The sequence below is a fragment of the Typopeltis vanoorti genome, chromosome 16 (assembly GCF_054136105.1).
Source record: "Typopeltis vanoorti isolate ZY-2024b chromosome 16, IOZ_Tvanoo_1.0, whole genome shotgun sequence".
Taxonomy (NCBI): Eukaryota; Metazoa; Arthropoda; class Arachnida; order Uropygi; family Thelyphonidae; genus Typopeltis; species Typopeltis vanoorti.
This window is the reverse complement of record NC_143564.1, coordinates 28,961,021-28,987,898: the sequence shown is the minus strand read 5'-3', so window position 1 is coordinate 28,987,898 and position 26,878 is coordinate 28,961,021. Positions and strand designations below refer to the sequence as shown.

The window sequence follows — 26,878 nt, the reverse complement described above, 5'->3', positions numbered from 1 at the left end:
GGAGTCATTAACTAACAAAGCCATGTGTGCTTATGCATATTCATATTCTCATTTTCCGTGGCATAAATCGAAATTTTTGAATGCTGGATGAAATCTAAGTTTAAATTTCAAGACATGTCTACATTTAATATTCATTTCACTTAAAGAAAAGTTCTTTCCTTTTCACTAGCTTTCTTTAACTGAAGGCCGTGCGCGGTTTTGTTCTGTACTCCTCTAATAAATCATCAGAAAAAAGATAGAATGTAACGTCTAGAGAGCGCGCAGAGGCCAATATTGGGTCCTTCTCGATCGATCCATCTTCCGGGAAAAGTTGCGGTGAAGAATTGCAGACGTAATAACAAAGAGAAGTGAGGTCTCGTCATTTTCTTTTGAAGAATTGCAATACAAAGATTACGAACTTTATTGTCGGGGCGTTTCAAAATGTGTCGAGTCCTTGGATTTAAATTTCCGTAACATCGAGTTTTAAAATTATACTCGGTAGTTTTTGATTGATTCCTGATTCTCCGAAGTCTTCTTAATATTAAAATTTTAATATATTCTCTTTCAAGAAAGCACTGGATGTTGAAGCATCAAGAGTATTGCCCAGATATGCACAAGTGTACATATGTGTATTGTGCGCCTGAGCCTGAACATCCTTTCAATCTACATGTAACATTATCAAAAATATGCTCTCGGCAGCTATTTAGAATATGCTCATCTGCAAAGTATAAAGAAATAAAATCCGAGTTAAATATCCTGTTTATTTCATTTGTAGTAAAATTCGTTTTGAAAGGAGTTTGCCTGCCTATGTTGGCTTCATATGCAGACAACACTTCATCGTTTTCTCTCTGTTTATTATCCCTTATTGCATTTTAAGGGACAAGTAAATCCACTATGCCCATAACTGAAGTGACGAAATGAGACCATAATCATACTTTTATTGGCGTATTCTAATTGATCGGCCCCTTCGACTGTGACCTACGGAATCTAACGCTTCAAGGCAATGATTGCCCTTGTTCAAGAAATTTATTGAACTTTCCTAAATATCTCGCGATATCTGCATCGTTTTTTTTGAATCACCCAAACAACAATATTCCTTTTTTGAAGATTTGGAGCCACTTCTTAACAATAAGGGTCAATCAAGCTCACTGACAAAGTACTGACTAGCCCGTTGTTTCAATATGAGTCACTGTTAAGTGATGTCAATTTTTTTTTTGGTGAATAACAACCACTCATTTATACACAGTAAAACAGAGGAGAAGAAGGACAATCCAGTAGTATAAGAAGCGACCAGTTGTGATATAAGTCAAAGCATTCTAAACCGTATCGCAATACCATTATCTGCATAGAAACAACTCAAAAAAAAATCTCATTAACTCTAGACACACCTTGATGTTACACATATCGAATAAACATTTTTGACTTTTATATTATCATTTAAGAGTTTAAAATAAAACAGAAATAGTCCCTTTCATGAAAACGGATCGTAAGAAATGAGGGAAAATAGACGTATAAGAATTATGCAAATACCGAAGTTCCTTTTTTTTATCTACTGCCATCATACTTCTGCTTCCTAGAAAATAACTTTTACAGACTCACGTATACATTTATTTATTTTCGTGTAGTTGTCTGACTGAGCTCCGAAAGCAATTTCTTACCATCAAAGATCTAAATAAATGCAGATGCATTCTTAAAATTTCTAGTTTAAGAGTAGGATATATAAGAGAAGTCCTTTGTGGTTCCATCTGAATGCGAAAAGAATAAGTAGCTGTTTCTTCTGTAAGAGTGCTGTCCACAGAGAAGATAGTTGCAGAATTTATTTTTTAAAAAAGAAATGAGAGAATAAAAGTGGAATTTTGATGTGCTTAAGATACAAAGATGTGTGCGGCATATGATACGTAGTCTGTGTTTCAAAATAAAAAATATATTTAAATTATAGTAATTAAAGAACAGTGAAATTAATCAATGCAACTTAGGGGGTAAAATTACGCGACTATCATTAAAAGTTTCACAACCAAGAAATAAGTTAATAAATTAATTTATTAAATCAAATTTAATAATTTAGTTTCTGACCTTGTGTTCTCAGTGGGGGGGGGGGGGAAAGCCAGACCCAGAAAGAGACCTCAAAAGGTTAAAATCGGTTCGAGTAGTAGCTCTCCCTGTGTCCGAAAGAATGTGTGCTAAGCATTATGGGATACGAAAGCAACTGACTTGTTTGCAGCTTCTATGTACAAGTAGAACAGTCATGAAGATACTTAATGCTCAAGCTTGCTTTTACTTCTGGATAAAGATTTAAACAGCATAATTTCTTAGCGAGTATAATTTACTTTGTAACGAAATGAAAAAATTTTTTACATTCTTCTTAACATTAAGCAAATATATCAATAAAAAAATTGGAAGAATATAACGATCTGTAACTAGACTTTCACAATTTGTATAGAGCGTGGTACTATACAGTTTTCTGGTTCAAGTGAATTTATTAGCAAGCTCTAAATGGAGTAGCAGCTCTCAGAAAACACCACATTCATTATATTGGAGGCTTAACGTATTTCTCGGATGGTCAATAAAGTTAGAGATAAAACTGTCCAATGAATCTTACGCAAGAGTTACTATTGCAGTAATTTATGCGCTGCATGTGCGAGGAGCATAAATTTGCGATGTGTTGACTTGAAAGTTCATTAGACAACGGATCTATGTTTATCTTTATCCAGACGAAGCTCTTAGCAGTCGTCTAGATAGCTAAAGGATATTTCAAATGAAGCAACACATCGACTCTCTTTGAGAACTTATATCTAAAATATGCTGCTATTTTATTGGCTAAATAGCATGAATGGTTGACATAATTTCGACTTCCAAGCAATAGTCTGGTATTTTACACCGTTGGAGTGGTTAGTCTGAAAAGATTGACAGATATAACAATAAAATATTCTGTGATTAAGACTGTTAATGCTTGCAAGAAGGGCAAAATATGCGTTTCTCGTAAAAGAAGATCAAACTCCTGTTGCGCTAAGTTACTTATTTTAGAAAGAAATGACCAAGCAAGAGTGACCAGAGCATAGATGACCTTCGGCATGAATTACCTTGGTGTTGCACATCCTGAAAGACACAATCGCTGTGATTCGTCTTTATAATTAACACTTTTGAATAAGGATTTCATTGACCTATTCGAAAGCACTGTTTTGAACTTGTTGGGTCTTTTCAGAAGATAACTGAGAACACCTAAGTTAGCTGACATTTCTATAAAAGTATTTACTTCAAAATGTGAATTCCAAGGCTGAAAATGCTTGTAGACTTTTGTAGTTATTTTGCACGTTTAAAAAGCAAGAGATATCTTCACCTCAACGTATTTTTTAGATTCATTTCAATTTATTTATCATTATTATTTGACACCTCCAAGGAGTCCAAGGACTCATCGAGGATGCTGCTTACAACATATTTAAATGTTTTGAACTGAATAAAACACACAATACATTTGACATTTTTATAAGATAATATATAGTTAAATAATTTTGTTATGACTATTTTTATTAATTTAATCCTGAAGACCAAAAAGTCTGCGAAACTACTAGATTATGAAATATCGTTTAGCTATTTGTGTTGTACGACACCCTCTTCATGAACCTTTTTCTAAAACAAACTTGTCTGTTATTTTATTGGCCTTATTTGCTATAATTCCGACCAATACAGATGTCTGCTATTTTGTAATAATAAAATGTTTGTGGATATAAATTATTCGGAAGTCCGAAAATATTTTGAGCGGAATTAAGTATAAGACATTTGTCAGTAAAAGAGAAAGCCTTAGCTTTATTACCAGAATCACGATAACGTTTGTTTTTATGAAAGGAAATATTAAGCCGATTTCAAATGTGGTTTTAAATTTTTGTGAGAATTCAAGCATTTATTATCGTGTTTCAAAAGTTGAATCAAATACTATGAAATAAAGTCATTAATAACTGACTGGAAATTATCTTTCATATTTGCTGTAGTAATCCGAGTTCAGTATACACAACAAGGTTTTAAGTAGTATCGGGAATCTCTAATATTACTCAGAGTTGATTACAATGGAGCGTGAGCAAGGTGGTGCTACCATCTTGTGACTTTAGATCTTAAAACGCTCGTGCAGTTGTCCGAAATAGTGCGAGTGCTACAGTCGATTTTCTTTCCTAGAGAAAATCTACTTGCCTGCGCCAAAGATGGACGAATTCGAGAAATGGCGGAAGAAATTATCAGAAAAAAAGTTCCTTTAGTTCGACAAAAATCCACAAAAGTTCGACAATAATCCATAAAAGTTCGACAATAATCCACGCGCAATTTTCGCAAACAGCATCTCTCTCTCTCTCTCACACATTTGTAAAGAATCCCACAGAACTACATTAAAATATACTTCAATAACGCAGGCCCCAAGTCATACGACACGTTAGGTTCCAGACCACTGTTGTATGGAGAATTTTGCAAGCGAAAAAGTAATTCTGAATAGCCTGGCTTAAGGGAGCACACAACCAGTTTGGTCATCATTCTACATCATTAAAAGTTTTTTTTTTCCATTTCGGCAATTGTCGCGTTTTTGGATAACTGTAGTATTAACTAGTAGAGCACTTTTCACTTTATTTGTTTTTAACAATTGCAACAGTATGTCCGATACACCATCGTCGCTAAATTTAATCATTTTAATCTTAGTATCTAAATGTAATATGTTTACACACCAATTCACTGGAAGGCAACATCACTCTTACTTTGAATTTCATCTGCCATTAACAACAAAATAAAATAATAGAGAGAGAGAGACATTGTCATAAATAGTTGACGAAAACTGCGCGATTGTTTCACCGTAGCGTCGTGTCGCTATGACCGTCGTATGAACGAATGCAACATTGTATAAATGGGCATTGGTCATGATTGAAGAACGTCGTATAAGCGGATCGTCGTAAAGCTGGGGTACTGTTGTATCAACTATTAGTCGTCTAAATACTATTCTCCAATAGGGTAGTACGATTACTTTAATAGCGGCGCTAACACAGTTTTGTCTTATCAATCACCTTCCTGAAAAAATAATTTTCGCATCGACTTTTTTATGTTATCCATATTATTACCCAAATTTATTAAAGTGAAACAGCCAGCTACAATTTTAGGCAGAACCCGAAAAGATGTCGGCTAAACAATACCAGTCAAATGGAAGAATGAAAATAATGTCATGATTGAAGTTCGATTCATGAGTGGATGGTTGTTGCCCATCGCATCTGTTGCTCAAGAAGATTCTCGGAATCCGCTACACCAGATAGGTACACTTTAAACGGGTATTTATTTCGAAGAACAGATGCGTCTTCGTAATATGCTGAGAAAATATATTTGTTACAAGGTGAAGAAAGGAACAAGACGATGGCCCATTTAAGAAAACAGAATTTAAGTGCCGCAATATTTGATTGACTTTATACTAATCGATGGTAGCAGCAGGATACACAAAGATCGACAGAGCTCGGGTCAAAAGAGGTGTTATTCCCTAATGCTAATTTTAGTTTATAATCGCTTTGTTGAGGAAGCAGAGGTATTGAAACACCCAAACAACGTAATCATAGACGCTGAACTAAATAGGCCTAGACAGTTATTGTTAAGTCAGATTCAAACATTATACGATCAGATATCTCAGAAGACCGCATGGCAGTAAACACGTCAATATTATCTCTGTTATCCAACATTGGGATTTAGGGATGTTCTCTCCAAATACGGACTACAAACAATACAGCCCAAGCATCACCTCATGTTACATAGGCCATCATCTTTTGTGCACAGAATGACATGTAAGTTCTGAACAATTAATTCCTCAACTTGGAAAACAACCAATGCGACATGACCGAAACCACTTAAATTTCTGTATTCACTTACTTCCATCACATTCCATTTCTTTTCGCCCACACTTATAGTCATGTGCTATCTCATTTTTAGTTATTATTATAGTTATCTTTATAAATACTTTATTGCACATAGCATATCCACCTAGATGCACAATATTTTATTGAAATATCTATAGGGTGGTTCAAAAATTCCACGTACAAACTTTGAGGGACGGTAGAGAACTCAAAATCAACCATATTCACATAGGAAAGCATGATCCAAAACGCCATCGGAAGATACTAACAAGGACACAAAGATACAGAAATAACACAAAGCAGTAAGTAGTGTAAAAAACTTTATTAGGCGTAACTGAACAGTTCAATAGTAGTTGGATACGTAATATGGTAAACGAGGTGCATGTCTCTGTTATCTCAGCGTTCGCTGAGATGACAGACATATGTAAAACATATGTAAACACGAAGAACATGGGTAAAACAACGCATGTTCTTCGTGCGACGTCAAAAGCTTGAATGAGGAAACCCCAATTGCTCACCTGGAGTGCTGGCGAACAGCGCCACCTATCACTTTCGGGTGGCGTTTCCGGTCATGCTTTCCTATGTGAATATCCTCAAAGTTTGTACGTGGAATTTTTAACCACCCTGTATAGAAAAAATGCATTCTAGTAGCGACGAAAGTTGGTAGGAAATATCTTGAGTCGAGTGCGTCTTGGAAGATGGTCATTACCTTTATCGCTCTGTTCTGCGCTGAGGCAAGAATTTTATAGGACTCTTTGGGGAAATCACCTAAGATGTGAGAACAGTATTCTACGATTGTATGGATTTTTACAAAGTTATCAGCTGTTTCGATATAAGAGTAAAATCAATGTGGTAGGATAATAGCAGAAAAACCTGACACTGCTTACTGTAGTCCGAACATGGTAGCTACTGCAAGTTCCGAAGCTCAGCGATACCGAAATTCATTGCTTTGGGTATCAAATCACGTGCTAAAATCAACCACCTTATGATGGGACAATGCAAGTTTCTTAAAATTTAACGGGATTAAACTTGGATTATTGGATAACTGAATAGACCGTATTCATGCGAGAATCCTTTTCGATACTTTCTTCGCCCAGTTTTACAATTCATTCAAAGGGGAAGAATGACGTAATCTCGACAACATCACTATTACTGTTCGCCATTTTTCCAAAGGTGAAATGTCAAAAATCCCTCCTAATCACAAAATTGGGGGAGGGAATGCACAAGTTAATTAAGATCGGGATTAAGATTATGTCGTTGTTTCACCTTAAAATCCGGTTTAATTGATTTTCTCTTGTTTCTTTTTTTTCGGTTTATTCACTTTTAACTTTAATGGGAATACCACAGCTGCATTCTTCAGGCTTGAAATGCAAGATTAGTATTGTATTCTTTCTCTCTGGGCACGCACTATTTATAAAGCCCGAATATTTTTGACGCACGTTTCTTGGTGTAAGCTACGCGTTGTCACCGAGATGTGTGCAGATTAAGTGTTGGTACTTCGTTAGAGTTGATTCACTTCTGCAGAAGAATTCCCAGGAATTAAGCGGATGAGAATTTAATTAAACAATTAATTAGGGGAAGTTATGTACCGCTCGATAAATGAGCTAATTAATTTTAGGATACAGAATTAGTACTATTAAGGGTTGCCTGCGCACCGAAATTTTCTCCAGGGAAGCAAATCACCGAGAACAGTGGCCGAATGTCAACTTAAAGGATATGTGTAAATCCACGTGGATTAAAATTTTGACTCGATGATGAGCACAGGACAGTCCCCCGATCGCGGTGTTTAAAACCATAACAACGGATAGTTAAGAGAATAGAAGTGTGAAGTGGATACGCAGACATAACAATCTGTCCTTCCTATCAAAGTTTTAACGACAGTCAGCGTGCTTTACATTAAAAAGCGTTTCCTTTTAATAGTTGATACACGAGACCGGATATATAAAAATTTTGGTATCGGACAATCATTTTTTTTCTTTAAATTTTAAATACAAGTTATGCTGAGTTTTTTGGTGCATGCCAATTATGGATGTTCTATCGTTTTTAAGAGTTATCAGTTCTAGGCTGTATAAAGCAGGTAGGATTGTGTGGGTGGGTGGGTGTGCTTCTTATTCAAAAATAAATGACTTTCAGCACGGTATGAGAATTCTCATCCCACTTGCGAGTTTAATTCAATTTCACCCTGGAACGGAAGATCACTCACTACTGTAAAATGAACTGTCCAACAGCAAGAAACGAAAAACATTCATCCAACGATAGCCCTGTGGCGGAGATAGCTTACTGATGTGAGGGCTCGGAAAAGGTTTGCAAGAATCATGCCTCAGAACAGACTAGCCACGATCGTTCTAAGAATAGCACATTGCGATGCACAATGCATCTGACTGTGTCATCAAATGGGATAGAGCAGCAGCAGCAGACTTCAAGTTCTGCTCATGTCGGCTCTAAACATCCAGCTATGGGATACAGTTGACATTGGAACATAGAAACAATTGATATGCGTTGTTTCGAAAAATCCTCGTTCCAAGATTACCGCACAGGTGCTCTGCATATAGAAACTCTTTCTGCCTAATAGTTTTTCAAAAGATAAATAAGCACTACCGTACCATGATAATATTGTTTTCTCAATGTGTGTGTGTGTATTGCTCTCCAACTGTTTATCATTCGATATCTTCTGATTTATGCATCACTCCCCCCCTGTGGAAGCCTCGCTTCTTGTAATTAGTTATGAAGTAAAAAAGATAAGCGATGAAAAAAAGTGGTAAAAATTTCAAAACCTGGTAGAGTCAGCCACACACCCAGCTGACAATTTTGCAAGGCAAATTCAATGATTAGCAACCTTAAAGAATAAGAATTTAACTCTAAAGACATAGAAAGACATTTTTTCAATAATGGTTTGAGAAAATGGCAAAAACGCCATTCTGGTGGCGACATAGTGTTAGACAAAAAGTGAGAAGTTGGCTAAAGATTTTATTGAAGAATAGTTGACAACATCATGTTGATCTTCTATAGAAGAAAAGAAAAAGTCTTGCAAATGTATGAGTATTCCTCTAGACCAGCAGTCAACAACCGTCTTCAGTAGCTTTTATTAGACTGGTTTAAGATTTTGTTTAACATGCAAAATTCGGCTCTTCTGAGATAGTCGAGTAACCATAAAATCTTCCGATGTATGGGTTACTTGATTTTGTTATTTTTAATAAGGTATTCTCAATGAAAAGACTAGAAAATTATTCATCCAGATGGGCTGATGAAATTTATACTCGTATTTTAAATTACGTTTAATAATTAAAATAACAGGTTAAATCACTGTATAAAAAGAATTAAGACAAAAATTCTTATCAATATTCAAGAAGATTGTTGGGTATTCGATTTTAAGTTGAATAATTATTTTTGAAGTTTTTTTTCTTAATAATATAATTATGTAATGTCTTGTGTGTCTCAAAAGTGTTGCCTCTTAATAGAGGCAACACTTTTGAGTTTAAGGTCAAGATTAAAACTGATTCCGATGTTACGAAATTTAAATAATGCCTAATAAATATACATAGCTGGCAATACACCTATCGAACTTCCACGAGAAATGCTGCTTGCAACGAGAAAGCATATTTTGACAACAAATTAATTATCTATGAAGAATTGCTAACTACACAACTACGTTGTTGATGGATGGCTGTAAATTTTCGAGAAAATCCAACCATCCAATGTTACATGGTAAGTGTGGTGATGAATAGTGATGTCGATAGTAAAGACAACCTTATGCCTCAAGAAATTGCACGCACCTTCCACTCATCTTCTGCAGTAAAATAACGCCGCTAATGGATTATCCTTCTAAAATCTTACAGCGATGGATCGTTTGCTTACGTACCCGAATATCGAGACTGCTTGGGTGAAAATTAATAAATATATTAATACATTATTGCGTACTATATAATTGATAAATTTAAGTACAATTAAAGCTATATAAATGTATACGCATAAGTTAGCCAATCACGAATAATAATAATAAGAAGAAGAATAACCATCTATGTAATCTCAACGTTTTATGAATTGTTATCATGCTAAAGGAAATTTAAACTTTAATACATCGTTTATATACATTTACAGAAAGTACTTGTACAAACTATTAGAGTCGGTCTTATTTCAAAATATCTTTGAAAGGACTTTTTCGTTAAACCACAGCATTAATAGCGCCTTCAATGTTTTCTTCGTTTTTTTTTTTCCTACCTCGGTCATTCCTCCGCACTTGATGCGCATGAGTCACATTTTATTTATAACTGTCTCGCTTCATGCCAAATATAATCTCAAAATTCTTGGCTCGTAGTCATGAATCGTATTTCAGGGTTCAAATAAACATACTTCGTTCTTGGCCCCAATGAAATTATCGCAGGCGATTCGTAAATACTGCATATTGTATACCCTGTTGACCTTTTAGTTAATACTGGTCAATATTAAAATGTAGGTATAAAATTATATGAGAACTATTTGGAATTAGATGAGCAATAACGGTACGATATTGTATAATGACGTCACATATTATGGTAACAAACAGTTATTGCAATGGCATGAAAAATCATGTAGATTTGGAGATAGGTTTCATCATCACTTATCTCAATTCGCTCTACTATTATAATATTTTTTCTGTATATTAATGTTTATGAACACAAGGGTGATAAAAAATTTCTGACTGATCGCCAAATGACACTACTAATACTACTACAGTTACTGAGGCAGAATAGGAGTTTCCTTCCCCCAAACAGGGGAAGAACCTCATTTACAGGCATCGTACACTGCATTAGCCACACAGGCTTAGTTCCTTCGACTGCAGTTTCTACAAAGCAGCCAGTAAATAAAATATAAACTTGCCGATTATTCGTTTTCTTTCACAAATGTAACACTTTTTTTTTTTTTTTTACTTAATACCGTTATGAAGTGAGATTATATCTGATGCGTTTGGTAATTTCTGTTACATTGAGGAAGGGGGGGAGCTTCAGTGAACAGCAGGTGCGCATCAAAGTTAGAGTCTGAGTAAAAATCCCACGGAAACCTTTCATATGTTCAAAATGTGCTTTCCCAGAGGAAATAACTCAAATGTTTGACTTTTTTTAATCGAAAAGTAGAGCGAAATCTGTTGATGCTTATTTTTTTTTTTAAATTTATTTTTGACATCCATGAAACTGAAATAAGAATTCGTTCTTTGGATCTATTTATGAACCAACATTTCTGTTTAGATGTTGCAGTATCTACGAAAATATACTTACGGCGAAATGGCGCACTTAAGATTGGGTTATCCATCATAATATACGATGGTCCTGTTCACTTTGTTTTGAGTGAGCAGGAATTTCTAGCTATAAGTAGCCCAAGTGGTCGTGCAGTTTATGGCTACGACAGCCTCGAATGTTATTCTGCACCCCGCATAATTCCCAGATTTGACACTAGGCAACTATATTTTCTTTTTCCAAACCTAACTTCGCACTGAAGGCAACGTTAAATGAACCCCAATTATAAAACAAATTCTGTAGGAAGTCGTAAGCTAACTAACTACTTTGGAAGCGACAGCAGAGAATAAAAGGTACCTCCCTGCTGTTATAGAGAAAACATCATGACATTTTTCGAACTCGCCTCACAAAATAAATATTGCACTTGGAAACAAAAAATAGTTAATGAGGGCGCACTCCTCTCTTCCAGGAGCTAATTTTCTCCATTTTGTTTATAAGTAGTAGTTTACGTGATATACGAAAGGAAACACCGTGTTCTCTCGTTCTAAGTTCTAAGTTCCAAGCCTAAATCTTCAGCAAGAGAATTAATGAAAACTTTCTTAACAGAAGTTCATTAATTATTCGAAGTGTTGCAGTAACTTACACTGAACATTTACTAGGTTATTTCACAAACAAAAACAAAACAATGAAAAGGGAATGCATTTCTTGCCCAAGAGAAAACAATCTAATCAAGTTAAATGCACAACTCTAAGCAATTCCATTAACCACGGAGCTATAATGCAAACCAGAGGAATACAATGGATCCGGTTACCTTCCCATGAGTCATATTCTCCGCACGGTGTGCATCATCTGCAAGAGGTATGTTTCTTTAATAGACTGTTTGTCAAGTAGGAACTTCTGTCTAAATAATTTCCCAAATGTTTTATTCATCAGTTTAAATGGATATCACACTGCATAAAGAAGACTAGTGAATGATTTTATATATATATATATATATATATATATATATATATATATATATATATATATATATATATATAAAATATATATATATACTATGATTTCCACTGCTTGGCAATCAGTATACATTGAGTCATCTCCTTGTTTTCATTGTTTTCCACGTGCATGACTTAAATGGCGAACTTTACATGGTGGCCTGATACACAACACAGCAGTGGTGTAGATAGAACTTTTGCTGCCCCTCTCAATACACACCAAAAATACTACAAAAAGTCAAAACGACGTATAGGGAAATAAATTAAACCACTCTGTTTATTTTTGAAGTAAAACTTTAATTTCAACATTCTAAAATGTTATTTTTTTTTTGCTTTTCTGTTAGCAAAATCGTCGATGACATTGGCGAAGTCTATTTCATAGTAATGTAGGTAATTCTTAATCAATTTTATTTAGAAAAAACTCCTCTCACAACTTGCAACACTGACAGCAATTCTGAGGAAAATTCTCAGTAGTGTTACAATATTTAGAAATGAGTTCTCGAGACTGTATTTTAGAATTAACTGCAAAAGTTCAAAAAGGTTCAAAGTGCCGCCCGGGGAGACCTCCCCCTCCGCACCTCTCTAGCTATGCCTCTGCAACACAGGCAGTCAAAACTGAAAGAAAGACAATCTTAATATATCTTCCGTCCATTTCTCATCGATTCAAGAAAGGTTGAGTCCCTTGATTAGGGACTTTACAGTTTAATGCAGCCGGCTTGCGATCCCTTTACTGCATCCCTCTAGGGGCAGGTATTTTGTTCCATAGAACTTTGTTCCCTGAGCCAGTTTACCTGTTCTGAGGGACGAAAAACCCATCTACGAAGAAAAGTTCCTCACGCCGTAGACAGGATTCGAATCCGAGTCTTTTCAACCAAAGGGCTCGTCTATACCACCCGAGTGACGGAGGCTCTCCACCTTAATATATCTCGACCTTTATTTTATTACTGTGGGAATGGAACGTCAGCATCTCTGAAAAGTCATTCGAAAATGGTGGACATCAAGACATTGAGGGAGATTATTGACTTATTGCACCCTCACTACCATCGACTTGAGAGGAAAACTTTGAAACCTACAGACATATCTCATGCCCTTGGATCATGGCACAACTCGTAGAAATGTTCAACAGCTGGTTGGAATTAGGTCAGAATGACCTAACACTGTGAGACAATCAGCGTGTCATGTCTGGTAACTTCCTGTGTGCCCCGGCAGGTTTGGCCGTTTCGCAAAAATGAAAATAGTTCTGAGTAAGCGCTTCTGTCTCCATACAATACCAGCTACCATACAATACCAGCTACCATACCTTCAGTGAGGGGGGGGGGAAGTTCCCCACAATCCACATAGAATTCGAACCATGGTGCAGCATTCTCGCAACTGCGCTACAGAAGCTCTAAAAAAATTCTTAAATTCATGGAAAGTTGCAGGAATGAAAGTTGCCTTAAACTGAAAAATCCTGATAAGGGGTCTTTGCGTCCTAGAGGAGATTCGATTCCCAGATCTTTCCAACCAAAGGGAATTGTCGATACCGATCGAGCTACGAAAGCTCACTAAGGAAGCATGTGGATGTGATGTACTAACCAAAGCAGAAACAGGTGCAACGAAGTCAGGGTTGCAGCAATTTATACAAAAAATACAGTAAAAAAACGGTAATAATTTCACTAATGTATTTTCTGAAGAATAACTGTCTGCATGAAACTTAAAAACTAAGACATGCTTCACTTAGAGGGAGCGCATAATATTTTTCCCGATTCTTTCCATATTGAAAATATGAGTGAATGAATACATATAATCTAATATGCAACTTGAATAGACAGAATTTGACAGGAATTTATTAGGTGTATAAATTCCCGAACATCTTGAGCAAAATGTGAAGTAAATATGAAAAATAAAGATGTAACCTCCGTATATCATTGTACGTTAATATTACAAGCCTTTTAAAATAACGTTAGCACTAATTCCCCCCCCCCAAGTATTGATTCATCAAATTCCTTCGAACTTTACTGTTTCAGTCTATTAATAAATTTCTTGGGAATCAATAAATTGGCTAAACGTCTGTGCCATCCTTCAACAAAATGGTTTTTCTTTGTCAGTTCGACTCAGAGAATCGCAGTTCACATTGATTAGCGAAAAAAATTATTAATGGGTGCTGGTTTCATTCACAGAAATGATACAAAGTAACCAAATTATCCTAAGAACTATGTCGGTGACAGGCTAATTGCATCGATCCCTCAGCTGTACTAGTAAAGGTGTGTGTGTGGGGGGGGGAGAATTATAATAAGAGAAAAGGGGTTAGCATTCGAATCAGTTGAAAAAAAAAAAGATTTTTCGGAACAAAAGACTAGGACAACAAAAAAATATAAAACCGGATTCGAATTGGAAATGTAGGGATATGAATTAAATTGGAAGAAATATAGGAACAACCAAGAACAAATGAAGGTCAAAATCTGCCATAGCCATATCAAAAATCAAGAAGAAATGAGGAGGAGGAATCAAATATTTAGGAGACCATGCATTTACCAATAATGGAACAGAATGAGAGAAAGAAATAGTGGCAGGCAACGTCTTGATGACACGTAACAGTTGGAAAAAATTACAATAAATACTAATTTTTCTAACAAAAACAGAAGCATGCTCACAGGAAGGAAAAATGGGGGGAGAAGAATTTATTGATTGAAAATCTTATCTGACAGGTGGTAATGGAATGAATGTTCTTAATGATAATGCAGACAGTTACCAGATTTTGCAGCTTCTAGCAACCTCAGGACAATTAACTTAAGTACAAGCATATATGGGAAAGGGGAAGCAAATCAGTTGCTGGTTGCGCATTAATAATAAAAATATGATGACAAAAGAAATATTTGATGCAAGAGTTTACATGGCCTGTAGATTCGATAACTGCCTAATTGCTACAGAGACGATGATACTTGAGAAGAAGCGGTCCAAACAATAAATAAGACAAAAATAAAGGGGGAAATTTTTTTTAAAGATGAATACAACAAGAGTATAAACAGCTGTACAATCTCAAAGCAAATAATTCATAAATAAGATCGAGTATTTGATCTTCTTCTACTGCGCGTTATTCCCGCTTCCCATACAGGGTCCGCGTGTTACTTTAGATGCGACTTCTTGTTAGTACTACTCCCAACCGACCCGTCGCCTGGTCTGCCGCTGGGGGGGGGGGGTATATTTTTGACTGTAGAGGCGTATGTTCGTGGGTCCGGTTTGCTTGTTTGCGGGATGAAAAACGCCAGATAAACTGGCGGAAAAAAACCCTACTGACCGCGCCCAAGACCAGCTAACTTGGCTATGCCTGAGGAAGATCCTCAAATTCCTCACGTCTACAACGGGAATCGAACCTAGGACACTCCTTCCCCAGGCATATAGTTGCGAAGCGCAAAGCCACTAGGCTAACCGCGCGGTACAAGATCGAGTATTTGATATGAACAAAAATAAAATGGCCTCAGAACGTTACACAATTAGAAGCATCAGTGAAAAAGAATCGTACAATTTAACGCTTCTGAATAACAAAAACGCGTGCAATATTACGGTAACAAAAAGAATATCGGGGGAATTTCATCAGTAGATCAAATCACAATATTAACCATCTCTTAATGGACATAAAATCATAAAAATATTGACAAGACAAATGACAAACTTCGCCCATGGACATAAGAAAGAGGACTGGTAACATCATAAGCTAACTGGACTAAAATAAAAGTAGATTCTGAAATACTTCGTGGATAACAGAATATTAGAAAAATTGTTTAAAGAAAGCAACAGGCGAAGATAGGATCGAACGAGAATTATATAATTAAGAAAAATTTAAGAAGCCATTTACTAAATTGTATTCTTAAACATTAATAAAGAAAAACTGATTATGAAAAAATGGAAAAAGGCAAAACTCAAGAGAAAAAAAAAAGTTTAGATCTTTTATATGTAGACGATGATATATCTTTGCTGAATGAAAACATTACCCCAGAGAAGAAATACAGTAAACAATTCAGTATGATCATTTCGCAAAAAAAACATCGACTTCGAATGAAAAGAAGAAATAATCTATTCGGAATGAGAAACCCACACAGCAAGAGTATTGAAATGCTCACCAAATATAACCAAGAGCGGATGGAGAAAAAATTGGGGTAAAAAAAAACCCTAAATAGTTTAGAACGGAATTTTATCTCACCAACTTCGGCAGATATGAGGAGAGAAGCTCTCCAGAAATTATTCGTGATTCCCTCCAGACAACTCTTAATTTAGTAGGGAGACATTGACGTAATAAGAAATAAGAATTTAGTTGAAATGAGATTTTAAAGGACGCTAGCTGAATATGGAAGCAATATAAAAACTAAAATTAAAACTGCACGTTTTAAAGATGAACTGAAAATGATTAATAAATTACAGAAAAATGTTAACCACAAACAAATGGAATGGGTACGTAAAGAATAAAATGCACGGGGCAACTCAGGAGTGCAATGAAATATAACCAAGTAGGGTATTGGAAGTCATGAAGAAGACAGAAATTAATTAAATAGTCTAGTCAAAGGAAGGAAATGAGTTAATACTAATGTGCTACGTACAATTGCGAAATTTTACATTAGGAATATGGTATAATAATTATAAACTAATTTTAAAATGATAGTGTTTATTGAATATTTTTCTTTCAAGGTTGTCTAATGAAAAATCATCACAAAAGGATCGCCACAGAGATGTTAGAACAACAGCGTAGTCCTCAAAAGGTCACTATAAAAATATACGAAAAAAAAAGATTCAGGGAAAAAACAATTCAGACAATTCGAGTCTGGAGACTAACATCCAGCAATACTCATCTGTAAACGATAATAACAAACATGAAAAATAATCTGGTATTGCCATTGTGGCCGACTAGATAAAAACTGCCTTTTAAACGGATTTCTTATAACCTGCCACGACTGCTTAGAAAAAAAAAAAATCTTTGCGCAGTAATGATATCTTATTATTATATAGCGTAACTGATGAATCACGACAGCTGCAATATTGCCTGAGAACCTGAAATCCAATCCCTCCTTCACTCCTCTGGATAAGTGCTTTTAGTATTGAAACAATTCTCTCAGCAGGTGACCAGAAAGAACATCGTTCATACCCGCCAGGTGGCGACCTTCAGAACAATTATGGAAATCAGTGGATTGTGAATGCTATCAATGCAATATGCTACACTTTTTGCACCATCCAAACGTTCAAAAAAGAAAATAAAAATAAAAAAAAATCCGGAAGTCATTTGAAATTGGAATGTATGCTAGTATTATCATGCATAAAACTTATCATGTGTAAAATGTCGTTTATTATACAAATAAAATACAGATTTTATGCTTTATCATGGTGTGACGCTGTCGCTATCACAGATTAATTCAATAAAATTTAAATTATTAAATATCTAAACATTTTGCGGTCAATTTTTAGGCTACCCATTTTTAGAAATTTCTTCTTGTAACTACTCAAGCAGTTCCATTTTTCATTCCTGTTGTCTAGCTTTCGAAGAGTTGAAATTATTAAAACTTTGAACACTTCTAACAACAAACTGCAGTTTTATAGCTTTGATGTATTTAAAGTAGTTGTCTCTTCTAAATGATCAATACAAGTGCGGTACGCTATTCTCTCTGTAGTTTAGATGTTCATGAGGAAGCAAGAATATTGTGTGTGGTCTATTTGCGGTGTAACAATAGAGCCTCCTAATGTTCTGATCTATTACCATTTTGTGCATGGCAACAGCAGCGATAGCCTGACACTGTTGTTCATTTCATGGACTAAGTGAGCAACTATATGTCTTCCTAAAGAGCCTCGAGAGAATGCTGTAGAGAAGTAGGTGAACAAGAAGAGCTTGAAAACTAAGAAAATACTTACTCGAGGAGATAAAGTTTTAGTTATGGGTCCGAGCTGTATTATAATTCATCATTCTTGATATCAAATTTCATAAACAGATTTTATTATCTTTTGTGTGTTTAACAGGATCCCTTATGGTTATATATATATATTTAAATCTTTGCGCATATGATGATATATTATTTCCCTCAAAACAAGAGCAGTAGCACATAAACGACATAAAAAAACATTTCTTTTCTTATAAATCAAGTATGGTAGCTTTATAAATCAATTTCAGAAAAGTTCGATTACACTATCTCAAGTAAAAAAGGAAATTTTCTTTAATTTTCATGCATAAACAAACACTACAAACAAAAGAAGTTCAATCTGCTGTAAATAAATCTTCGTGGATTCTAAATGCGATTTTAAGTTACTTTTTTCTCCCGAATAATCAGGTCACCGTAGAAATCTAAGCACTACTTTTTAAGTGTCTGTTGCAGATAGTTAAAAGTAATTACGATAACGTTCCATCCATAAACACTTCAGATATCCACACAGTTAAACTTCAAGCAACTACGTGGAATTTTTATCGAACATGAAAGTGATGGGTTGTGTTATTGTACTGTTGCTGAAGCTTCGTATGAAATCCTTATCCAAGGAATCTGTCTGATTCTCTTATCCCATGAGAAACGAGTAAGACATATCACTACAGCAACTAATAGCAAGCACCCAGACAATATTACCCTTGGCAACTTCGGCATTCTATCATGCTTTACTTGCAATTGTTCTTGTCATTCAGACTCTCCCAAAAGATACGTGCCTTGTTCGATGCTATTAAGACGTGGAATTCGTACCCTGAACGAAAACACACTTAAATGATGTTTTATTCGCTACTCACAGGTGTTTGAAGGAACTAAATATTAAGCTAGGACACTAGAGACTAAGTTAGCCACTTCATTTGTAATGGTTAGAATTTTTTTATTTGTACATCTTCGATTTCATCATGAAACTTGATTTCATCTCATGCTTGAATACACAATTTTTTCCCGCATCTAAACATGAGCTGTCATACATATTTTTTTGAATCTTAAAATGAAAATTTCTCCAAATGATCTGTTGGGTGTGTTATGCCGAATTTTGTTTGGATTTCAAAATATGAAAATGTGGATAATAGATGGATTAATAAAGTGTGACTTGTGATGAAAGAAGAGGGTGGTCTTTCAAAGAAAAATAAAAAGGCATCCTTTAGAACTCTCATCGATTAATACAAATCAAAGAGTTGCATTTTTATTGTGTTCCTCCCTGTTGAACAGCCTTCAAATGTATTCCTAATATCTACAGACTAAAGATATTCCGATGCTAGCAATCTATTATTAGCATTGGACCCATTTAAGATACGAGCTCTTACTTTTGGTGGACCACCATTAAAAATTACGTTATCAAAATCATTTTTACTAACATTCCAGCTACTCCTCTGAATAGTTGCCAACAGGATCAGTAACGTGCGGCTCTAACTTTTAGCCAACATGCAAGACAAGCGCACGTCGCAAACACTTATTAGTTTAGTTTGCCTGCGCATCGAGAGCAGAGCACACGTCCTGCAAGATGTCGAAGGTTAACTCGTTGCGTCGGTGGAGAGTATAGGATAGGTAAGACAGGAACGAAGTAATATTCGTGTGTTCGATGCATGGAGCAGCTTACCAGGCACGTGTAGAAATATGAAAATATTTGCGTTTAGACTTCACTCCGTTTTTAGTTCGACGTATTTCTGCGAGCAAATATTTCCGAACATGAAATATATTAAAAACGAATCAGGAAACTGCCTGAACAATGCGAGTCTCTCAGCATGTTTAAAGATGAAAATTACGGCATACTCACCCGATGTTGAGAGACTCGACCAGTTCAGTAACCACATTAATTCGTACCTACTTGGATGAATGTTGCGTTTTTTTTTAGTATTAATGACTACTGTTTCAAGACACACACACAGCTAGGAAAGAAGTCAACGGACACCATAGTGTGCGCAACAAAACAGCCATGACGCCCACTTTAAATAAGATATAGGACCGCCGTCCTCTGTGATAATTGCAGCAATCCTACAGGGCATAATTTCCACAAGCGTACATAGCGATCAATTTAAATTTTGGACCATTCTTCCTGTAGGCATGTAATGAGGTCCTAGACTGTTGTGGGAGGAACGTCCTTTTACTTCACCCGACGCTCCAGTTCATCAAAACAGATGTTCAGTAGGGTTGAGATCAAAGCTCTGTAGAGACCAGTTAAGTATGGAGACGTTCATGTGCACAAACCACACTGTTAAAGCAGGCCTTATGACGGGCGCATTGGCTAGAAACCTCTCTGAGTTCAATGTTTGTCTTACCACAAACAGAGGTCCAGGTTTGTCTAATCACAAACCAGGAAAAATAGGACCATACCATCACAGCACCACCTCCATATTTCATAGTTGGGATTAAGTACTCTGGTAAGATACGTTCATCGGGCATCCGTCACACCCAATCCATTCATCTGCGCGGTGAAGGGTGTAGCGCATTCGTTGCTCCATAACACAGCTTTCACGTCCCACTGCATACGCTCTTTGCACTACTGAAGACACTGCATGTTTAGTTCAAGATGTGGGGCTTGCATATTGTGGTCCTGCCATTGGAAACATATGTTGTGAGCCTCTGTTCTCAATGTTTTTGTGCAGATTCGTGTTCCAGTCGATGACTGGGACTGCGCAATTAAAATGTCGGCGGACGAATGCTGGTTTTTATATATTATCATTCGTAGCACCCTACCGTCACTTTCAGTGAATATGGTGGGTCGTCCACTGCGGGTAGCAGTTGACTCCTTGCGCTTCCATCTCAGTATGGTATCACTGATTGTTGACCTAGGATGGTCCAATTTGTTAACAGTTTGCAGAACAGACAGGCCTGCAGCATTGCATCCTATCACAACGCCTTTTCGAAACTCCGTCACTTCCTTTCCGGAAGTAACGGCTACAAACACGTTACTCGTTACATGACACCACGCACCTTATCCATAGGGGATGTCCGTTGACTTCTTACCAAGCGATGCATATTTAATAAAACATTTTTCCACTCCATTTCCTAGATTCCCCCCCCCCCCAGCTTGAGCTTAGAATCGCTTCTTTTTTTTTTTTTTTAATTACATCAAAAATTGGTCTTCATCCAAAAAAGGTTGCCTACCTTTGATCTGGACGAGACTTATTGGTTGTCATTCCACTTCGTATACTGTATTATACGGAGGTTATTATTTTCTTTTTAAACGGGGGGGGGGGTTAATGTAGGAGCCCCAACTTCGGGCTTCGCGCTCCCACCCCAAACTTTTACTCATTGGCCATTGTCATCCGAAGGGAAAAAAAAAAAAAAAAAAAAAACACTTCGCAGAGCATAAATGCAAATCACGCTTTATTTAAATATCTCACGAACCGTATAGTTTCTATGCAACAAAACAGCCAAATAATCTAACTCGTTCAAGTTATTCTTGCAAAAATCATTTTCAGTTTCATGGCGGTTTAAAAAAAAAAAAAAGGATCTCTCATTAGTCTTCTTGAATACATAAAAAAAAAAATTAACAAAATGTCAAGGTTAAAAGGTGAACATACCCGAATTTTCTTCTAAACCTTGAAATCGGACCCATTGGCACACCGACGCACACTTTCATTCATTCATAGTCACCAAAATATGATAATAAACACGAACCATGTCTATTGATACAATTTTCTGTTTTATACCCGATTAATTGCTTTGTATAGTTGTATTATTAAGTTGGTTTGTGCTTTGTAAACTTTTTTGTCGTAATGAAAGGAGAGTTTAATATTTCTGTTCGTTACGTCTTATACCTTAAATATTTTAAGTTAACGAAAGCATCGCCACTGTTATATATGAACGATCTATACGATATATTCTCAGAATAAAATTCTATTTCAGGCAATGCTTCCCATTTAACTTACTGAATGCATGGAGATTTTTGTTTAATAATAATGAACAGCAAAAACAGCAAAATGGGATACAAATCCGACTCCTGGTAAATGAGCCATTCTTTTACTCCTATTTTATTTAAAAGTTTGCAAATACCGAAGTGTCATTTTTAGAAAGAAAATTTTTACTCCGACAGAGTAAAATAAACAGCTAAAAACTACTGTTAACGTAACTCGCATGCTGTTAGATTAACAAGGAAAGAATATAAATAGAACAAACGTTACGATTTCGATCTCAGGAATTCGTCAAGTGTCACTCATAGAGGTGTATAACCGAGTCTATCTCTGTCATCTAGGATAGGCATGACAAGATACTTGACGTGAATGGTGATAGCGAAACGAGCTTCTGCGAAATACGAGTCAGTTGGATAAAAGATAACTAAAGATTACGGCAGTCTGTCTTTCCAGATGAAAATTAAGACCGATTACGAAAATATCCTGCTGGCTTGGATGACTGAGTGGATTCTAAGCTTACGCACTATTCGGTTCGAATCAGACTGTGGTATGAATGTCTGTGAATGCCTTCAGACAATTTATCATTCAGCGTGAAACTACCACCACCCTGCTCACTTGAAGATTTCGTGTAGCTTAAACAGAAAAGATCCAATTTGGTCTCATGACGATTCTAAGCAGTATCCTAAAATGATACAGGAGTGGCATTGACATGAAGGCATTTATGGCTATTTATAATACCGCAATTGAGATTTGCCTGAAAAATTTCAGTAAACATTTCAAATATTGCATCTCATCAAAATCTATTTCCAGAGCCAATTCCTCTAAGTAGCCTTTTAAACATTGTGAAATGCCTCTAAATATATGCTTGTGTATAAATCACGTCAGCATTCTCCGGAACAGACCATCTCTTACACAATAACGAAGGCAGGCCTAGGTCATTATATATCGTAGAACTCGACGAAGTCACGACCTATCTTTAGATATCCACAACAAAGAACCTAGACGGATGTGTTTGAATAACGATGGCATCACTGTCTAATAATGCTATTGTATTGTTTGTAGATTGACGAACTGATCTATCAGCTGAATTAGTTCAACCGCCTAAGTGCATTGGTATTTTATAATTACAGTATTACGAATAGCTTCACAGCATTAATGTCATCTAGTCCAGGGATATATAATTAATATTGTTTCATCCTTCTCGACTACTTCCTCTGTATCCACTGCGCAGATGCATTATATTGAACAAATACAGTGTGGGCCCCCACTCTCCACCCAGCAAAGCTGTGGGTGCCAATCTATTCGTCCCACACTGTATTTGTTCAATATAATGCATCTGCGTGGAAGAATGGTTTGTGAATTTCAAAATAAAGTAATAACATTTATTGGCTGAAAATAAAAGGTGTGCGAGTAATCTTTCCTCAGCAAGGGCGACTCACACGTTTCAAATTGTATTATGTTCATTCTTAATATTCACTTGTGAAAATTTGCTGGAAAGAATTTTCATGAAGTTGGCGATGCTTTAAAAGGTTTTTTTTTTTAATATTATTCTTAAGAATTCAAACTGAAAAGAGCAAATTTGAGTTGCCAAACTATAATACTGAAATTCCAGAAGGGGGACACACATCACTAGGGGATGCAGTTCTAACTCCTACCTCACAAAATGCATTATGTTAAAATAACTATCAAGACAGCACGCTATGATTTCAAAATATAAGAATCGTGAACACATCGCAATAATTTGTAGACCGTCCTTTGGTCCTGATTAAACCTGCCCATCCTTTTCTATCTCTCCAAGTTTGCGATGAGTCGTCCGTTAAACCGCCACCGTGCAAAAAGCGCTGCACTACATATCCAGAAGTGTGAAATATTCTAGCATTCATCCTTTCCAGCACTGCCAAAATTGGAGTCCATACCAAGAAAGCAGATCTGGACCATTTAAACTCCAAATTTCACGGCTGGAATCATGCACTCAGGCATAGCGTATTGCTACTACGTTCTCTCAGAAAATGGCATGGTGCGATTCGTTGCTGCATATTTCCGGCTTCTAAAGCTGTATGTGTGAATAAGATGGTATGGACCAGGGATGATGTACGGTTTATGGGCGACTTCCCTTCTGTAGAAGCAGACATTATGCAGCTTCTTATCTAGTTGTAATTAATTGGATTTTCTCATTGATTATTTCCGCACCACCCTTCCGAGAAGCTCGTGATTTTTTGGCGTTAGTATTGCGGGTTTTACTCTGCCTTTTCTCCCCTTGGGAGGTGGATTCTTCATATTGTCACACGTGATTTTGTGGTTATGCAATCTTTTACCAATTCATCTCCAGTAGACAATCAAGGGAGAGACCGCAATACTTTAAATACAGTTTTTTTTTTTTTTACTTCCTGGGGGGGGGGGAACCCTGCTCTTGTGTGTTTATGTATTACAACAGTATAATGAAAATAAATCTTCTAGTGAGCGTTTAAAAAATCTCAGTCAAGGGGAAAATCGTTCAGTAGTAAATAATTTCAGTAGAAGTTCAGTTTAGTTGGACTTACGGGTGAAGCAAATAAGGCTATGAGGCCAGTGAAGTATTATGTCAAGATGCGTTGTGTGTGCTGGGGGATCCTCACAGGCCTAGGAAGAAAATCTTTCCATACATGAGACTAGCTAACTCACTTTCGGTTTGAAGTTATTATAAAAAGGTTCTTCACATCCTAGATGGATTCGAACCCGGGCCTTTTCAACCAAAAGTGTATCCATGCCAACTGAGCTACGAGTCTCACCACTTCAGAATAAATTATTGTTGTAATTCATCCTCATTTTAAAGTTCAAAATTTAAATAATATATACAATAATAATTCAAAAACTCTGCAAGTTGGATAAAAAAAAATGCAGCAAAGGCCAGGGCTTCCCCTAGGAATTTTGCTGCCCCATGCAGTAGCATATTTTGCCGCCCCTTCTCCCTTATTTTTCGTATAGTCGCCCCGTGCAGTAGCATATTTTGCTGCCCCTTCTCCTTTATTTTTCGTATAGTTTATGCCAACTTTGCCGCCCCAAAAAAACTTATCGCCCAGTGCAAATGCACGTGTTGCACCGTCGGTAGAGTCGGCCCTGAGCAAAGCTAGTCCTTTCCTTGAAAAGAGGTCCTCGCTATTATCATAAGTCTTTTATATACCTTTTTGGAAGTTGGGGTGGATATGGCATTTTATATAATGTCGATTTATATACCTCCATAGGAGTGGAACTAGATAAGCTTGCTCAGCTACCAAAACCTATATTAAAACACGTTCTGGTAGTTTGAACAAGCTTATAAATATCATAAAAGATCATTCCTTTAAAACAATGGATCATTAGTTATAATTTCATACATAAAGTAATTTTGTACAGTGTACTTAAGAATCAATTCAGAAAAGTATTGGATTTAACATTATATGAAAGTGATCAATTGTATGGTTGCACCATCCTAAAACATTATTTGTCAATGTTTTGTGTAAAACAACAAGAATTAAATTCATTTTTAAATTATTGCCTGCCAAAGTTACTTAAGCTTTCATGGCGAAAGCTTGTAAGTAATAGTACATCAGTACCATAGATGGCTTAAGGGGGTAGATAATTGGAAACTCTGCTCTTAGAGACTAAAGTGAATGAAAATGTCCACCACCTAAATACATTCAATTGTCCATGAACAAGACGTTATTCAGACTGGCCTGTTTATCAGAATAATGTAGATTTCGCTAGCGAACGGTAACAGTCTAAAAGCACAATCCAAGAATTTAGAATTAGCATGATCTTTAAAAGATTTTTGACAAAAGTTCGGAGGCCAAGCCACTGACAATGCTAAAGGTCTGTAGCTAAAATTACAACAGCCAGCAACAATCAGCTTAAGTTATGACTTGTTTTACTTACTTGGGAAGAAACCATGATTGCTTGGTCTTGCGGTGGCACACATGGGGAATGAATCCTATACAGCGCTAGCACAACAGTCACTGACAGACACATATAGCCAACGTATTTTCGTAGGGTCCGCATACCCATGTCAATGAATGCAATTTAGGTGACGCAACATCCCATCGACAGCAACAAGTACTCTTCTGTTTTATCCTTTATTTTGTGTGGATGCTTCAGAACTCTTCCTATCCTACAGCAAGGTCCTCTCGGGTTCGGAGCGAACTAGGAATGAAATACGCTTCGTGCAAATAATCTGAACCTGCGTAGGGTGTGTTAATCTCTTGAATAGCTAGCAAGTAATCAGGAAACCTAGTAGAGGAGGTCATTCATGTCACTGGACAATCACACTTCTATTGGCTGTTAGAAGCACATCGCAAATTGAGTTTCTGCTCCTGAGCAACCTCATCTCCTCTTGTCAATAGTGTTCCACCTTATATCTCCCAGACCTGCTCTTCTTTTGCTACTGCATGTCTCGGTGATCTTCGTGAACTCAGGAAATGAAAGTCGTTCTCGTCTCCTCCGCGCTATTAACTTCGAAGCCAATATCGTGAGCACACGCCGTGTTCTCACGCAGCTTCTAGTTTCTTACCGTGTTGTTCGGAGCACGTTCAGAAACAACGTGCTTATGGAGTGACCCAACTAAGAAGCCAGTTAACTTGTACCGACATCTAGCGGCAATGACTGAAATTATCCTAAAAATATGCACAACAGTTACGAAAAAGCACGCAGTTGATTAGTTGTATTCATTCAGACTGACGATCTGAAATTGGTCGGTCGGAGATTTTTCTTTGTTTTAATTGAAAGCTTGAAGTATTATTTGTTACTATTTTCTATTTAGCAGTATAGATATATTATTTAAGTGTTATCATTCGCTGTTTTACGAATATAGCAATATCTCACTCAGTGGCGTAGCTAGAGCTTTTGTCACCTGGGGCGATCCCTGAGTTTGCTGCCCCTCTCAATACACACCAAAAATACTACAAAAAAGTCAAAATGACGTATAAGGAAATGAATGAAAACACTATGTTTATTTTAAAGTAAAACTTTAATTCCAACATTCTAAAATGTTGTTTTTCTTGCTTTTCTTAGCAAAATCGTCGATGACAT

The 26,878-nt window shown here is 36.4% G+C and overlaps 1 protein-coding gene across 2 annotated transcripts in view; it reads right to left on the bottom strand.

Annotated features, from left to right (window-relative positions):
* The window catches only part of LOC150097912 (protein-tyrosine sulfotransferase 1-like), a 252,976-nt gene extending 226,626 nt beyond the window's left edge, over positions 1-26,350 (bottom strand). For both annotated transcript variants that reach the window (XM_090406110.1, XM_090406112.1), the window contains exon 1: positions 25,730-26,350. In XM_090406110.1, the coding sequence (XP_090262236.1) occupies positions 25,730-25,858 (129 nt within the window). In that variant the 5' untranslated portion in view covers positions 25,859-26,350. The remainder of the gene's footprint in view (positions 1-25,729) is intronic.
* Between the last annotated feature and the right edge of the window lie 528 nt (positions 26,351-26,878).